Consider the following 18659-nt stretch of genomic DNA (forward strand, 5'->3'; position numbering starts at 1 on the left):
ATCCTTTGAAAATGGACGCTTGTGTATTTAGATAAGTCTGTCCTTATTCAAATGATTTGATGAAAAAGAAAAAGAATAAATACAGGGCTCATGGTGTAGCTCAGTGCTACAGTACCTGAGTAGCATGCACAACCTCTTGGGTTTAAGTCAACATTAGTACCAGCAGCCAAAACAATCCCACAAATTTACATATAAATATAAATGTATTTAAAGGATGTGTGTGTGTGTGTGTGTGTGTGTGTGTGTGTGTGTGTGTAGAGGAGAGAGAAAGATGACAAAGGCAAAATAGGCATATTATTAACAATGGGTGAAGCTAGGTGCAGGGGATGTAGATATTCATTTTACTATTAAGCTGAATGATACAAAATTGCCTACACTTGGCCATTCTCGAACTTCAAAATGACAACTTTATATCTAAATGTACCACTGAAGACACTGGAAAGGTCTACATTAAAAATGACTCAAGGAACAGAGGGTTTCAGCTGACTTCTGTTAGCCTCTAAAAATGAGATCATTTCATGTTATGCTATTTCAGACCAAGAAAAAAATGGAAAAGTCTTTAATTCATGTCGTGAGTATAGCATAGCCTTAATAAAATCTAAAGCCAATAAAGACAGCCCCCCTCCAAAGAAAACTACAGACTACTCTCAGTTGTTATTATAGACACAAAATTTTAGCTAGAGCAAAATAGCCTGAGAATATAAGGTTAATTCAATATCAAGACATCAATATATTTCATCATATTGATAAATTAAAGAGGAAAAACAATATGATTATCTCAGCATGTGCGAAAAGGCTATTAATAACATTCATCCAACATTTTAAAATGAAAATTGTAAGTAAAATATAATTATATAGTGAGTACTGGGCACTGCTTAAAGGATGTTAATCTGTATTTTCTCACTTAATGTTTACACATTTAATTTTCAGTTAATAGATGGCATGATACCCTCATTTCATGGGTAAATGCCCAGGAAGGGGAATTCTGGGCCTTTTAGTAACTTTTGTTATTATCCTTCTTTTTCTAAAATAAGCATTGAGAACTATAAATTTCTTTCTGAACATTGATTTAACTGTGTCACACAAATTTTGCTATATTTTCATTTTCTGTTACTTTGAAATATTTCCTAATTTCCCTTGAGATTTCATCATTGACTCTCTGATTGTTTAGAACTGCGCTGTTTAATTTCCAAGTATTGGAAGAGTTTTCAGTTGTTTTTTATGATCTCTATTTCTAGTATAATTTCATTATGGTCAGAGAACACATACTATATGCTGCCAGCCCTCCTTCATTTGATAAAGTTTGTTTTATAACTTCAGATATTGTCTATTTTGCTGTATCTGTATATACTTGAAAAGGACTTGTTCATGATGTTCTTGGGTAGAGTGTTCTATACATGTTGATAAAATCCAGTTGGTTATTTGTGTTGTTCAGTTCCTCTGTAACTTCTGATGTTTTGTTTTCTTTTTAGATTAATTATTCAGGGAGGGGTATTAAGTTCCCAACTCTAAGTGTGCATGTGCCTATTTCTCTTTTGGCTCTTGTGTTAAAGCTGTGTTGTTAGGTGCATACCCATTGTATACAGTTGTATCATTTTGATAAATGAACTCTTTAATTACTATGCAATATCCTCTTTATCTTTGGGAAATTTTCTTGCTCTGAGGACTATTTTGTCTGAGATTAATATGGCCACTCTGGCCTCAGTTGGATTAGTGTTTGCAAGGTATAACTTTTCTCATTCTTTTACATTCAATCTACCTATATCATTATATTTACAATATGTTTCTCATGAACAGCATGTAGTTGAGTCTTATTTTTTATCCACTTTGACCATCTCTTCCATTTAATTGTTTTATTTATATGATTTAAATTTAATGTAATAAATGGTATGTTTGAACTTAGATCTACCGTCTTATTACTTGTTTTCTGTTTATTACCTCTGGGTTTTTTTTTTCCTGATTTACTGCCTTTTGGGGTTATAATTTGAATTTGTTTTGTATTCCATATATATATATATATATATATAATTTAAATAAAATATAAATTTGTTATAACTTGAATTTGTTTTGTATTCCATGTATTATATATGTGTTGGACTTTTGACTATATCTCATTTTTATATTTTAGTGGTTAATCTAGAAACTACAACATAAATATGTAAAATTTCAATTTATTTTAAACTGATTTTTTGCTACTTCAAGTAGAACTTATACAATTTAACCACCTTATAGGCAGGTTTCTTTACCCACTTCCCCATAATATAAAGTTAAAACAATCACATATGTTTTAAGAGTCCTAAAAGGAGAAGAGTCTACTATGATAGATATTTACCATTTCTGCTGTTCTTTCCTTCGTTTTTGTTGTTCCAACATCCTCTCTAATGCCATTTCCCTACCATCTGAAGAAATTCCTTGGATATGTTTTTAAAGACCAAGTTGGTGGTAAAAAAAAAAAAAAAAATGATTATACTATAATGCAGATTCGATCATTTTTTAAAATAATCTACAAGTAAACTAAATCTTTTATTTGTCATCTTTTATTTTGCTGTTAAGTCAGTTCAGTGTTTATTCTATTTTGTTTTCAGATTTAAAAATTCCATTTCTTCCTTTTTTGTTTTTCTCTGTGGCTTTTTTTTTTTTTTTTTTTCCCACTTGTTTCCATTATATTTGCTTGACTTCTTGGGGCACGGTTATGATAGCTGCCTTAAGGTTTTGATCAGTTAATTCCAATATTGGTGTATCATCTTGGAGTTGGCATTTGGTTAATTATCTTTTTGCTTGCGAGATAGTAAGATGTTCCTCATTTGTCACATGCTGAGTAATTTTGGACATATCCTAGAAATTTTGAATATTTTGTTAAGTGACTCTGGATCTGGATATGTTAAGTGACATAGGGTTTTCCCATGGAAAAATTCAATTTTTGTTTTATCAAACATTTAAACAGAGTAGGTCCAGGAAACAAATTCTCACTTGCCTCCTGTTATCTGTGGTTCCAATGTCAATTCAGTTTCAAAGTCTGTGCTATTCAGCTCTGTCCTGCCTCCCAGTGTTCAGCCTGGGACCTGAGTAAAGCTCTGTCTTGAAATTCATTTCTCAAAGACTTGGTGTGCTATATTCAAGGTCACATATAGGCATACATAGCTTAGGAGTGAGCCCAAAAGTTAATGGCAACTTTATAGGATAACTTTCTTAAACTCCATTTGCTTTACAATTGCCTCCACATTTTATAGCTTTACAGTGCCCCTTTTCTGGTCCTCTGGCTAAGAAGTAAGTCTTTTGTCCCCTACACTTTTATATATTTCCATGATTTCCCCAGGACATTGCACCTGCCTCCAAAACTAATTAATGAGAGGATTAAGACAGAAAAATCTGCAATGGGAATCCTCCCCCTTGGTCTTGTACCACAATTAGTTTGGTTGAAATTTTAGGTGTTCACCCAACTGTTGCTGCTCCTGTCATTGCCTGGTACTGAGGTGAGACAGAATGAAAAATACAACAACTAATCCAGGGAATTCTCCCACTCATCTGACCCATGGATTTCTTCTTTCTCCTCCCTGTACCAGAAATAGAATTTCTGTCCATGGTTCTTTCTTTCTTTCTTTTTTCATGGTTCTGTTCTTTGAATTGCATTGAGTCTAGGTCAAGAGATGCCAGAGAGAAGAAAATGTGGGAAACTCATTGCAGGTTTAATAGTTCTCTGAATTCTGGTCCCAGCCACCTTTCCCCAAACCGTGGGCTACCATTTGCTTTGTAGAGTCCTAAAGCAAGGGCTTTTGGTTGCATTCAATGGAAGAGATGGGGGATAAGTGTGAATGCTCCATTCTGACCAGAACTAGAACCCACTCTGCCACCCTTTGAATAATCCGTTCCTTCTGCTGCACTTAAAATCACTTTTCTTTCAGACTTCACTTACATATAAAGATACAATGATTACTTGAAAGAAGGCAACTATATATTGGATTGATTGTATTTTATGATAACATAAAATACTTTTACGTAAATACTTTCTCATCAGTAGAGCATGTGACCATTGTTTGGTCATTGGTAACCAATGGATGAAGCTTATTGATATTTTTGTTCACAGGAACAGGTTCAGAGAAGGTAAAGAAGAATAGGGCTAGTGAAAGATGGCTGGCGATCGTGGAGAGAAAGACTGTTGTTATCTCTGGAGCTGAGAGGTTCTGTATGCAGAAAGAAGGCAGCTTAAAGAACCCAGATGGCATTGGAAGCAAATTTAGGGGCTGCTAATTCACAAAACTTGTTATGAACCTTTAATAATTTGGGACAACAGAAGGTTACTATAGTTAACCAATATTGCTAATGTAATATGTCAAACTAGATTGATTTGAGTAATAAATATTTGGATTTATGAAACATTGCTGAAGAAACAAAAGAAAATAGAACACAATTTTAAAAGGGAATAGCTACAAATAGTGAATATAGAGAATTATTCTACTTCAAATGAGTAAGTTGGTTTTCCATGTTTCATGAGAGCATATTTCTCTGGTCTATCAACTGAAACAAATTGATACAAAGTATATAAATTGGTACAAAATCAATACAAAATATAAAAATCAATACAAATTGTTGAAATGATGCAAATTAAATATCTGAAAAGTTCCAAACAAAGATTATTATGTGAAGAAGGAAATAGAAGCATGTTCTAGAAAGACTCATTTTAAGCTGCTGGATACATGCAGTGCTTTTTGTGAAAATGTTTAAGAAGTTATCATTTTGAATGCAGAAGTAGGAGTTGTCTGTGAAATTGATGGATCTAGTTACTACACAAAAGGAACTAAATTCTCTAGAGAATATTTTTGTTCTGTTTTCTTTGTAAGCCATACATTTAATTAACACTTCATAAGTGTGTGTATGTGACTTAAGCAATAAGTGTTTGAATCACAAAGGGGTGCATAGGAGTCCTTTGGCTATTATAGCAATATTTGTTGGGCATTTACTTTAAGCTTTAAATTCTTCATATCTTCAACAATTAATACTTATAACTTTTAAAGAGATATTATATTTTTTTTTTACAAATAATAAAATTGAGGCTTATATAAGCTGGAACTTACTATGTACAATCCCATAGGTAGGAAGAAACAGAGGCAAGGTTGGAACTCACATATCCTAACTCCAGAGTTGATGTACTTATTTACTACATTAATACACCAATTAAAAATTATTAAACATGCATGGGAATTTGGATCCTAGAAAGGAAACCAAATAGAGGACAGCTAATCAATGGGTCTTAACTAGATGTATCCCTTCATTATATTAAACTGATATTTCCTTACCTCAGTAATAAAAGAATATATAAGCAAGTGTATTTAACACTGCTGTAAGATTCAAGAATATTACCAAGGAGAGTTCTCTCTTTACCTTTCATATTCATTCATAGGATGACTGCTATTTTAAAACTCTGCAGCTAGTGGGTATAACTAATAAAGCATTCTGGGATGAGAGAATGCTTTTGGTCATCTGCCAAAGATAGAATTTAAATATTTAACTAAATATTGATACTGTTGGCACTGCACTATCCAAGTTTTTTCAGTCTGTAATGGACACAGGATGGAGTATGCAAACTTTTTTTTAGATCAATTTGGGAAAGAAGCTGATAGCAGAATGGCTTGGGATCAGAATGAGGTGGAGATGAAGGTGACAAGTTCCTGAAGTTCCTCTAATTCTAAATTCATATAATCGAGGAAGACAAATGTCCCCACTTGGCTACTTTGGACTAGGGTTGGCTTCGTTTACCTTTCACTGTTCCAGGTCAAAGAGAAAGACTGCACTGAAGAATTTCAGTGCAGCATGAGCAAGTCTGTCCAATCCTGATGATGGATGAAGATTTCCTGTGTTTGTTTTGAACAAGCCTGTCTTGGTTATAAAAGTGCATCTCTTTTTTTTCCCTAGAGGATGTGTTAATCAAGGCAGATTGCAGGCCCAGGAGAAGCTCATTTAGTTAGGTGGCAGAGGAGTGCACTATTTGGTGACAGGGGCCCTGGGCTTGGGCTGTCTGGGCTGGAGCCTGGTTCTGCAGCCCTACAGTGGGCCACCTGCCAGGCCTCATCCCCCACAAGAGGTAGCCACTACTATTATTCCTGCTTTTAGAGCAGAGGCAAGACACAGGGAAGTTTGTGCCTGGTACTGTGCTCTCTAGCGTTCAGGACAAAATAGGCACTCCGTGAATGCTGGCTACTTTGGTTAGACAGTTACCAGTGTGTAGAGGTCACAGTCTGGGGTCCAGAGTGGTCATTTGTTGAGGCCATTTTATAATGCTCCCTGGGAGGCAAGTTCCACATCACATTAACATGCAAAGCTTTCCACACTGCGGTTTAGTGTAAATATATTGAAGAGGTGGGTCCAACACCTTTATCTAAGGAAACCCAGGGGGGTTTGCCCTGTGGTCTGGGCTCCGTTCTCATGCACGGTTGGCTAAAACATGAAGTGCCCTACCCTAAACCAAGGATGGTGTTACTGTCCCGACTTTAATGATTTGGTGCCACTGCCAGAGAGCTCCCACTCCTTGGTCTTTGATGTTGGTCTGTAAGCGTGTGTGATCATTTGTTTGATAATCCTGTTGAGGGAGCTCTGCGGGCAAAGCTTGGCACTTTTGATTGCTCCCGTTTCCTGCCTAACAGCAGAGCTGGTCCTTGGAGACTGGGGGCTGGGTTTTCCTCATTGCCAGTATGAATGTATTCCACAGAAGGAAGAGATCTGGACTCTAATCAATTCACCACACTGGTTTCTTTTACATGAAAACTTCCAAAATAATGCTGGAGCAGTGTTTTCTTTTTTCCTAGAATTTTAAGAAACACATACCTGATTTATTTCTAATACCACATGAAGCACGTTTTTAAAAAAAAAATTTAAGAGAAAATTAAGTGTCTTCAAGACAAGAAATTTGACTGGTGGGAGGGACCAGACTGAATCAATGAAGAATGTGTTTCACATATAAGGATCATTAAGAGTTTCTCCAAGTGAAGGATCATTGCTGTTTTAAAGTCATTCACATCAAAGTGCAATTTATATTAATATCACCAATTTTTACCTTACATAAAACATTTTATTTGCATACTATTGTGGTAGTTTGTGGCTGAATGGAAAATTTTATAGGGATGAAAAAAACAACTCGAGTACCTGCCTAATACTTTTAAGAGGAAAAAAAAAAGTGTAGATTCAAGAATGAAAGGCCATGCAAAAGTATAAAAACAAATTGCAAGCAAAGATGTTCGTGCTTATTCAATATTACATTTGCACTACCTCCCCCTGAAGCACCCCTATTTCTGGCATTTTATTTAAGTTGCAATTTACTTATATTCTGGCATTTTATGGGAAGAGACTGACATGAATGTTGATTAATGAGATATAGCTCCGTAAGCAAGCAAAGCCTTGCTGAATGTAGTCAAAGGATGGACAACTGGGAATTTAAAGCCACATGGAATTGAGAATTTCTTTGATAACATTACAAACCAGGACAGGGAAGCGCATATGACGGTTTCACTAGAACACCATAGGAACAAATTCATTTCTTGCATATGTGCATGTGCTTGCTTATATCCTAACTTATGGTCCTGTTCCTTAATGTTTCTTTTATTGTGTCTTTTTTTCCTCCTTTTCATCAGTGCATAGTGACTCTTCCTCCTTAGCTAGCCTCTGCCTCCTTCTGTTTTAGGTGCAAAGCCTCAGGGGCACCTGGTCCTGGGCAACCCTAGCCAATTCTGTCAGTGTCTAATATCAGCTCCATCTCCACCAGGGACAGGGATTCTAAGCCAGCAGTTCTCAGAGTGTGGCCTTGGGACCAGCAGCATCAGCATTTCCTGGACTGGGGTAGAAATGCAAAATTCTCAGACCTTGACCTAGATCTAGGGGATCGGAAACTTGGGTGGGAGCCCAGCAATGTGGGTTTTAACGAACCCTCTAGGAGCTTCCGATGCTCACCCACGTTTGAGAAGGCATTGATCCTGCTCTTGCTGCTCTGTATCCAGTCCGCCGGAAGTGACTTTCAGGATTCCTCCACACCTATCGATTTCAGTTTTCTCTCTTCGATGTCCTTATGGATGGGTCTCTGGCCTTTCTGACTGGGTTTATGCCCTGATTTCAGATGTACACTCTAATTCTCAGCTGAGAGTACCATCTTGTCCACTAGCCTGGAGCCCTGTTGGCATCTTTGCCTAAATACATCAGAGTCCCACCTGTACCCATCCCCCCTCCTGGATAGGGGTCAAATATGGCACTGAATTAATCAAGTCATTGGAGACCAGTTCCCACTGGGGCATCTCCATGACCTGTAATCCCAAGCTGTATCCCCACCAGGCCAACATCACACTGGCCTATGTTGACCTCCAGGTACGTCACTCTGGACACTGTGGGTGACATCACTAGCCTTCCTCATTAGAATCTGTTTTACAACCTGGATAGTAATCCTAATCTCTTGAAGACCCTTATTATATTCCCCTCTCCTTGTTGAACCAGACACAAAAGACCCTGTAAGTCACAGCACCTATTGGAAGTCCACTGAGGTCTTTGGAACATACAAAGAAAAGTCAGGTGCATGCTTTAGGATAAAACACACTACTGATTTGCAATTTCTACAGAATAAAGACAGAAACAAAAGAAAACAAATTGCATTTAAATACTTTAATCTTGCCATCACTATCTTGTGTTCTAAATATTCTAATTTACCTGATAGAATATTTAATACTTTTATCCTGTAGGCACTGACATCCTTTATCCTTTGCTTTCCAAGTTCTCATTTTTCTATGCATGGATCCAACTTACTGAATTCATTTTCTAGAAACATAGCATACCACTGTCTAAGTAACAATTTACAGGGGATCTAGTGCTATAGAGTTTAATGTAATATGTGTACTCATCCATAGGAACCTACAGGTAGCCACCACTGTGAAAGAAATTGCAGACCACATTTATATGACTAGAAAATAATTCAACAAGCCTTTCAAAACATTCCCTATTCACCTTCAGTCAAAGCCCTTTTATGTGTTGAGCAATATTCACAGTACTTTGAGAGGTCTTTTTTTTCCTCTTGAATTTGGTTTAATGCATAGCTACTTGGCCTGTTTCAAGCATAGGCTTTCTTATTCTCAGTGTGTGAGGCCTGCTTCTGCTTTCTGTTTGTCAAATGGATAGAAAGGTTATCAGTAAATGCTTAACAAAAGCATTTATGTTTGTTATTATATTCACTTAATTTTTCATAAATTACTTATTCAATCCCATTCTATGCCAAGCACTATAACAGAGTACTTGTCTGTAAGATCTTCTTGGAAGTCCTTTTCCAGTTAGATGGAGCTCTTCCTGTCAGATGTGGTAGACAGGAATCCGGGGAGGGACTGCATGACCATCAGGATACGGGGATTTGAGAAATGACATGTGATTTGCCTACACTACTTTACCTTCTGGGGAATGAAAACAAGGATCCAGATAACAGACGCATGTACATAAAGACACAAACATCTTCTAATAATTTTGTGCATTGTTTCAATTGATACCAGCTATTCGTTTTTGTCGACAAGTCTACCACCTGTATACTTGGGGTCTCTAGCAATCAACTTCCAGTCAGTGACTACTGGATGGTCTCTGACTGCAGCCGTGACCTCCTTTTCCTGTGAGAAAGTATCTGGCTTCTGTCTATAGCACCCCTTTGGCTAAACATATGGTTCTCCAACCAGATGTCTTTAAGTGTTTCCCATGTCCCTATTTCTATCTTAAGTGCTGTGAGGAATTAAAACAAATTCACTTTCTCCTTGGTAATTGTTTTGAAACTCCATATCATATCCCATTGCACTCCAAGACTGTAAAGTGGGAGAATGAGTAGATGAAGAAACCCATTCCGAGCAACAGGTCATAAGTAGACACCATTGTAGGATTTCTAGCACTCTTGGAAAAGTCAGTTTGGTTGGTGCTGGGTCACACTGGCTCACCTGGGGAGTGAGGGTCAGCCTGACGCCAGGGAGGGATCCAGACCTCCCACTGTCCTCTCGGTCATTCTGCAAGTACAGAAACTGAGCAGCATGGCCAAGCTGCATAGTGACTTCCTTGCCTCATAGCACCACTCACCTTATCTGAAGCCAGGTCAGCATGGGCGTCGTTCCCCCTCCAAACACCCAGACGGTGAAGAACACCAGGAGCAGCGTGGTGGTGAACATCATCTGTTTGGGCTGCGACTCCGTGTTCCTAATAGCCAAGGCAAACGCGATTGCTCCTCGCAAGCCTGTCAGGAAAACCCCGAAGAGAAAATAAGCACCTTGCATGCTTCATTTTCTTTTCAATGTTTTTATCTTTACAGTTTACTAACATGATTACTTTTTTTAGCTAAATGTTTTATCTAGAGGTGATTCGAGATTCATCTGGAGTTTTTAAGAAATAACACAGAGCCAGGCACGGTGGTGCATGCTGGTAATCCCAGCCATCTGGGAGGCTGGGGCAGGAGGATCTCGATTTCAAAGCCAGTCTCAGCAACTTAGTGAGGCCCTAAGCAACTTAGTGAGACTCTGTCTCTAAATAAAATATAAAAAAGGGTTGGGGATGTGGCTCAGTGATTGAGTGTCCCTGAGTTCAATCCCCAGTACCAAAAAAAAAAAAAAAAAAAAAAAAAAAAGATAACAGAGTTCCTAAGTACACTCCTCTGTTTCCCTATTGATAGTATATTACAAAATGATTGCACAATATCTCAACCAGAATATTGACATCTAAAGAGTAAGATACACAGCATTTCCATCACCTCCAGCATCCTTCCTGCTGGACTTTTATGACCACACCCTCATGTTCCCTCAATACCTGGCAGCAAGCAGACGGCTCCAGGTTCCTATGATATTGCTGTTTGTCATCTTAGGGCTGTTATATAAACAGAAGCATGCAGTCTATAGCATTTTGGAATTGCCTCCCGCTCCCCAGAATGATTCCCTGGATATTCAGGTTTCTGAGTGCACCAGTACTCTGTTCCTCTGTATACTTGAGCAGTGTCACACGGGTAGATAGTTCACGGTTTGTTTGGCCATCCGTCTATTAAAGGACATCTGGGCTGTTTCGAGTAGGTGGCTATTATAACTAAGGCAGCTACAATGTGCACATAGGTTTTTCTGTGAACATAAATTTTCATTTTTCTAAGATAAATGCCCAGGAGTGCAACCACTGTGTTTTGCATGAGATTTGCATGTTTAGTTTTTAAAGAGATTATCCAAGTGTTTTCCAGAGAACCTATGCCGTTTCACATTCCCACCAGCAATGTTAAAATCCTCCAATTTTTCTGCAGCCTTGCCAGACTCAGTGGTGCCCTTATTTTTTTAGTTTTAACCATTCTGATAGGTAGGGGTGATAATTTATTGTGGTTTTAATTTCTATTTTCCTAACGGCTAAAGGAGTTGAACAGTTTTTAAGATGGTAATTTGTTATCTGTATCTTCTCAATAAATAGCTTTCCATGTCTTCTTCACATTTTTAAATTGGGAAAATTAAATTGATTATCGGATTTTTGAGAGTTTTTTTTTTTTTTTTCTTTTGGTATAAGGGATTGAACCCAGGGGTGCTCAACCACTGAGCCACATTCCCCAGTACCCCCTTTATTATATATTCTTTTGCAACAGAATCCCACTTAGATGCTTAGCGCCTTGCTAAGTTGCTAAGGCTGGACTTGAACTTGCGAACCTCCTGCCTCAGCCTCCTGAGCTGCTGAGATTGCAGGAATGTGCCATTGCACCTGGCAAGGGTGCTATGTGTTATAGATAATAACCCTTTGTTGGATATATGGTTTGGAAATATTTTCTTGCACTCTGTAGCTTGTCTTTTCATCTTCTGAAGAGTCTTTTTCAGAGTAAAAGTTTTTAACTTTGATGAAATCTAATGTGTTGATTGTTCCTTTTATGAATCATGTTTTTGGAGTCAAGTCTAGACTGCCCAAGCCCTAGATCTCAAAGTTTTCCTTATTTTTTTCTAAAAGTCTTATAGTTTTCCATTTAAGTCCATGATCATTTTGCTATAGAGTGTATGTAAAGTGAGGGGTTTATGTTAAGGCTCATTTTTTCTCCTATGGATGCCTTCTTGTCCCATTGAATTCATTTTTGTAAAACATCAGTTGGTTATATTTGTGTGAGTCTGTTTCTGAATTCTGTATTTTGTTCCATTGAGCTAGGTACTTATTCTTCGAATAGCACACTATCTTGATTATTATATCTTTATAGTAAGACAATATGGAGTAGAATGAGTCTTCCTACATGTTTTTCCCAAAATTGTTTAATTATTCCAATTATTTTATCTTTCTATAAAATCTCTGAGTAATATTGCATATAGTTACAAAACAATCTTCCTAGGAACAATTACTTTTAAAAAATCAAGTGTATGAGAAAATAAGGAAAACTAAGTTCATGGACTTAAGTTAGTTAGTAATTAAAAGATGTTTAAAAAAAATTCCAGACTGATTACATACTTTTACAATCTCTGTGACCTAAGCTAACCAATTAAAATCTGCTTTTTCCTTATTTTACCTTTTCTTCTTTAATAAAACTATACTGATTGATTTTTTTGAATCCATATTAAATATATTTGCAAGATGTATTAAATAGAAAATGCTAGAACTTCCAAGTGTGATGATGTTAATAAAAATAGAAATGAAGACTTTGACAAAGAGTAACAAAAACACAGGTAGAAGCCAGGTGCCCTGGTGCAGGTCTGGAATATCAGTGGCTCGGAAGGCTGAAGAAGGAGGATGGGGAGTCTCATGTCAGCCTCAGCAACTCAAGAGACCCTAAGCAACTCAGTGAGATCCTGTCTCAAAATAAAATACAAAAAAGGGTTGGGGATGTGGCTCAGTGGTTAAGTGCCCTTGGATTCAATCCCTGGTACAAAAAAAAAAAAGAAAAAAAAAATTACAACAACAACAACAAAAACACATGCAGAAAAGAAAAATGATAAAGTAGCAATTCCCCCTTGAGAAACCCAGGGCTTTCAAGACCTTTCTTGTCTTAACCATGTTGTATAATAGGACAAATAAAGGCTAATAATCACAGCCAGTATAAGTCAAAAAGGTAGAGATTTGGTTATTTTTATGGGAAGATTTAAATCAGAAACGGAACATTTCGATGATCTGCTTTTCATAATCTTTACTGCAGCACTGGGTTTTCAAATTTCCAAATCTTTTCTCAATTTTAAAAATTAGATGGAGGGAAGGATGAAGAAAATTATAACCATCCTGGTTTTTATTCTTCTGTTCTCAACCTAGAATATAACGCTCCGTTTTTATCTCCACTCTGAGAACATACAAGAGACAAGAGGCATAACAAGATCCGAGGATTAGACGAGAGAGATTTAATACATTTTGCCTGAAACAAGGAAGTGTCGAGAAGAGAGAGGAGCGTGCGCGCCGATTATAAAATACCTTCCAGGAACGAAATGTAATGGAGGAGGGAAATTATTCTAAATCTCCATGTAGACAAGGAAATGGCCTGGAGATAAGGAAGATAACATTTGAAGTAGATATTAATAAAAGAGTTTCTATACATTAGAAATGCTGAACATTTAGGAGGTCTGTACTAAAGAGGAAGAGTGTTCCCATCCCTGGGTGATCACCCAGCTGGACCCAGCTGGGGACAGGCAGAGTGGTGTATTGATATCCCTCCATAGTGGGGACTATTTTAATAATATTCTCTCCAGGAAATACAAATGGCTTCCTTTGGGAATAAGGACTCAAGGAACAGTCTTGCAACAGACTTCTGTACCTAAAGAGAGAATTTATAGGTCAAGGTAGAGCTCCTAGTTTCACTTAATCACACGACAAGCCTGGAGACAGAAGGTGATCTTTTCATTTTCTTTTGTCCTCAAGCTCATATTGCTAAAAAATGTCCAGAAAGCAATATTAACCTCCAAGTTAGTTGCTATTAGAGACAAGAGGTGATGAGACATCACCGTGTGTCTTTCTTGCTATGAATATTTGTAGACTTTCTTTACTTCTGGTCTTTTGTGAGAAAGAAAAGAACAGAAAGCAGAATACAAATTAAACCTGCTCTGTCATGCTCATTATAAACTCTTTCATGTTGGATATCAAGGGCAAGATACAAGGATTCGTTAATCTTCCTCAGTATGTTTAATAATGTATCATTCTTATGTTAAACTAGCATAACCGTGCTCTTAATAAATTATCTCTATGTGCACAGCTCTGGGTTAAAAAGACTCAAAATAGATCTATTTAGTCTGACTTCTAATATACATATATAATACTATATTATTATATCATATATATCTTGTATATTAAAATCTCTATAGGAGACGCAATGTAGAGATTTCTGGGGGGAAAATTGAAAAATACAGCTACTTCCTTGCGGCAGACTGAGAAACAGTGCTAAATTAGGGCTAACCTCCAAGCTGTTGACAAGAAGATGGCTTCTGAAAATGAAGGCCAGCTTGAAAAAAATATATAAAGAGGATGCAGGGAAGAGATCATCTGTCAGTAGCCTGGTCACATGTGGCATTTAGGATATTTCCAGGTGTGAGATGACATGGCAATGCAGGAAGCTTGGGCTTGCAAACGGTGGGGCTGCCACAAAGTGAAGCTAATTTCAAACTCCAGGTAGGACAGACTGTGACCTATGTCCTGCTTATCCTGTGTGGGGATGAGTTAATGAGGTTTCTCATCATCCATTTGGATGGCAAATCAACAGCCATTCATTGCTTCATTTAATACACATGTACTGATTGATCGCCTCTCCTGGGGAGGCGCTGTGATCCTTCTTCACACCACGGATTTGGGTCATAGAGGATTTTAGAGTTGAAACAAATGACTTAGGCTACCAGAAAAATAGTAAGAAATGAAAAATTAATATTGACTTAGGATGTGCTCCTTTGCAAAGCCTTGTTTCCAAAGAACACATACTATTTTGCTTGGAAACAGGAAATTCAGAACTCATCAAAACCTTTGTTTTATTTTGTATTCTGGGTACTTTGACCCTTTGGTTTCCTTTTCCTTTTCTCTTTGTTTTTGGTCAACTGATGGAAATAATTCTATACTTTGGGAAATTGGAAGACTATAGCATTTCATTGTAAATGGGCTGACTTTGCAGACATCTTGACGTATTTCATATCCCCCAGTCGGAATGTTAGCATCATCCTGGGGAATAAAGGAATTACCAACAATTAAATGTGGTTGCATTTGAAATTGGCCTCCTAGGGATTCCTATGTTAATTATGTTAGTGTTCTGTTCATAACAATAGAAGACTATTGAACCAAGGAATGCTTTCTAGCAAGGACCCCTGCTGCAGAAAGCGGCAGCTTCCTGTTTATCTTTACAGAGCAAAAGTGAAGCTTTTAATGGATTAAAAATTTGCAAATGTGTTCAGAATGGATGGGGGTCATATATGTATGTGTGGGTGTGTGTACATATTTAGATCACAGGAATATAAACACCTCTTGGGGCATCCTTATTTAAAGTGCAAAGCAATAAAGAGATGTTTTGAAAGTGAAGACTGAAGAAAAAAGGCAAGATGGGTTTGCCTCCTGAGACCTGTCACCAGGGCGCAGCATGGAAGGCATTGGAATCCATGGAGTGGTAAAAGGAGTCTCTGCATACCTGGTTTCCCATACCTGAGTTGTTTGTTCTCACCCAAGTTCTCTCTAGTTCCTTCTCCTGCAGCGCTCTCTCAAACTTTGCCTAATTCCAGCTGATGTGCAGAGCTCAGCTGAGACAGCACCTTCTCAGCTATGAAACTTTCTCTGCCTGAGGTCTAAGCTTGGGTTTTGCTGTATTCCTGGAACAACCTATATTTGTCCTCAGGGCTCTTACAGAGCATTTTAATGGACTCCCTCTTTTTACCTGTAACATCTAAAGCAATCCCTGACACATAATAGATGCTCAGTAAATATTCATTGAACAAATAAACAAATGGATGAATCTTATGATTCTTCCACAGATAGCACATGGAAAGGTGATTGATATTCTCTAGTTAAATGCACTGGATGAGTGATTGTTTTTGCACTTCCAGTGTCTCCTTTTTTATTATATATTGAGACCCTTAAAGTCTTATGTGAAGAGTCAAGAGTTCTGGGATCTGTTCTTAGGCCTGCCTCTGATGGACTGCATGATCAGAAGCAGGTTACCTCATTTTGGGTCTCTGTTACTTCATCTCTACATAGAGGTGCTAAGGCTAGACTCGCGGTCTCTAATGAGAGAGGGCCCATCAAAATCACGTGAGACTGAAGGATACATGCAGTCGTTCATGCCAGTAATCGGACTCTCGAGGTTCCAATTCAGCGGAGAAGTTGATATATGCTAGCTCAGGGGGCCTCCCCTCACTTCCCTGTGCCACATTGGCCTAAGGCCCATCACTTCCAGCCCTGACTGTGTCCCTGAGACATGTTGGCTCGTGACTCTCAGAACAGTTTTCTCAAAAGCTAGTTTCAAGAGGTCATGATTCAGCTCAGCCACCATGAGTAGCCTCCCACAGTTCACAGAAACCTTTCAACCAGACCTCAGCCCACTTTCCCCATTGACGTGCTTTTGGCTATTGAGAGACTCCGCAAGCAAGGCAATATCTTCTCTTCCCATCAACAGCTCTTGTCCCTGCTTTGAACCAGGACCCCGCTGTCAGCCCTTGCTGCTGTTCTGGAATTCTGCCTTTTCTTTGGGCTTCTCCAAACGTCACCACTGGAACTGCCTTTCTAACCTCATGAAGTTTTCCCAGAATATTTGAGTCTGCTTCATTCTCTTTCTTAGAAATTCTATACAATATTCCATTTGTGCCACTTGTACTATTAAGTAAAAGCTTGAGATGAATCTGTATTTAATGTGATCTATTCTTTTCTCCAACTCCTATTTCTTGGAAGATTGGAATGACATCTTCCTTCCACATTTCCTGTATCTAGCTCCCCAAGGTATCCAGAACATGAAACTCAGTAAATGCTCTTAAGTCAAACAATTGCAGGGGTTTCAGGCTCTCTAGATATGGAAAATTCTATTCCTGTATTTATGTATTCATGCAGTCATTCAGGATCCAGACAGAGTTCATTAGCAAATAAGAGTTCTTGACTTAAAGATGCTTCCAGTGAGTTATGTAAGATGCTATGAAGAAGACAAAGAAGGACAAGAGGATAGAGTGTGGATGCAACCGTGAGATGTTAGGGTGGCTGGGGAAGCCTCTATGGGTCAGGTGACATTTGAGTAGAGTCCCTAAAAAAGGGAGCAGATAGGTGGGGGTCCGTTCACCTTTGGGAGGAATCAGTGCACAGCTCTCAGGAAGGATTTGCCTGGCATGTCTGAGTAGCATTGAGGAGGCTGCAAGGGGAGTGGGGGCAGTGGACTGAGTTAATGACAGAGAGGTCACAGCCAGATCATGCTGGGCTTTTGCATGGTGCAGACTTGGATTTTATTTTAAGTTGGCCAGCTTCAGGCAGGTCTTATACAAGATAGTGATATGATCTGTTCTTTGCTTAAAAGAATAACTCTGACTCTGACTTGGAAACAGATTTCCAGGTGGCTGGAGGTAGGTCGCCCATGAGGAGTGACTTCTCAGATGAGAAGTGAGCGCAGATCACCTCTAAGTAGGTGCCGGATGTATGCTGAAGGTTGTAAATAGTTGCTGCTGGGTCAGAGGAAGGGTATGAGAAGAGGAATTCAAGAACTTAGGGTCTGAGCAACTTGAAGAACTGGGGACGCTGTGGGAAGAGCCTATTTGGGTGCTGTGTGGTTAAAGGTTGAACTGCAGCCACCTTTGATTTGAGATGCCCGTTAATCTTCCAAGCAGAGGCTGAGGAGGTGGTTGGATGTGAGTTCAGAGTTCAGGGCAGAAGGCAGAATCTTTTTACTAGAAAGTGAGAATATGGAAGGACAGTTTGGACCTTGCGAAGTACAGCAAGGTGAAGTTTATTTTAGGCCACACTTGTTCTTGGGTCAAGGCCTTTCCACTTGCTGTCCCCTCCACCTGCAGAGCTCCTCCTAAGCTGTCCCTCGATGGCCACTGGTCATCCCAGGGCAGAAAGGTTGCCCTGACCATGGGACTAGATGCTCCACCTGCACCCAGGTCTTTTCGATATGTCTTTCATCGAACTTACCACCCTCTGAAACAATCATATTTGTTTTTCTTTCTTACTTGACTAGAAAGTGAACCAGGGGAGGGCAGAGCACTGGTTTGCCACATTCACTGTGGCATCCCCGGTTCTAGAGCGGTGCCTCTCCCAGCGTTAGCACACCTAAGCCAACGAGAAATGAATGCATATGAATGAAAGGATGAAGGAAAGGTCATTTTTGCATTTGAAAGTACAACTAGAACCCAGAAGGAATTGAGCCATAGATGGACAGGGATGCAGAGATGTCCCTGAGAAACTGATTTGTCCTTTGGAAGAAATGTCCTTTTGATGAGTTATATTGCTGCCTGTCTTTTCATTTGGAATATAATCCATTGTAATCCCTTTTTCCTTTCATTTCAACTGCTATGAGGGAGTTGATTTCAAAGATTTAACACATTCTCATCATTAGTCTGGTAAATCAAAGCCTGGTGTGGGTCTAAAATTGAATTATGTATTGCTTTTACACTTGCTAGTCTCATGACCTTGCAAAGGGTAACTACATTCAGCAAAAATGTCAGTCTGGTTTCAAAATACATTTTCCAGAACAGTGCAACCTTGGTACATGGTTCCCATTTCAACTCAACGTCATTTTATCA

General features: G+C 38.5%; 1 protein-coding gene across 3 annotated transcripts in view; it reads right to left on the minus strand.

Moving 5' to 3' along the window:
• SLC9A9 (solute carrier family 9 member A9) overlaps positions 1–18659 on the minus strand; it is a 531610-nt gene that overhangs the window by 177875 nt on the left and 335076 nt on the right. For all 3 annotated transcript variants that reach the window (XM_079101085.1, XM_079101084.1, XM_079101086.1), the window contains exon 12: positions 10075–10228. In XM_079101085.1, coding sequence (XP_078957211.1) covers positions 10075–10228 — 154 coding nt within the window. The remainder of the gene's footprint in view (positions 1–10074; positions 10229–18659) is intronic.

Source organism: Sciurus vulgaris (genome assembly GCF_902686455.1).
Source record: "Sciurus vulgaris genome assembly, chromosome: 10".
NCBI lineage: Eukaryota > Metazoa > Chordata > Mammalia > Rodentia > Sciuridae > Sciurus > Sciurus vulgaris.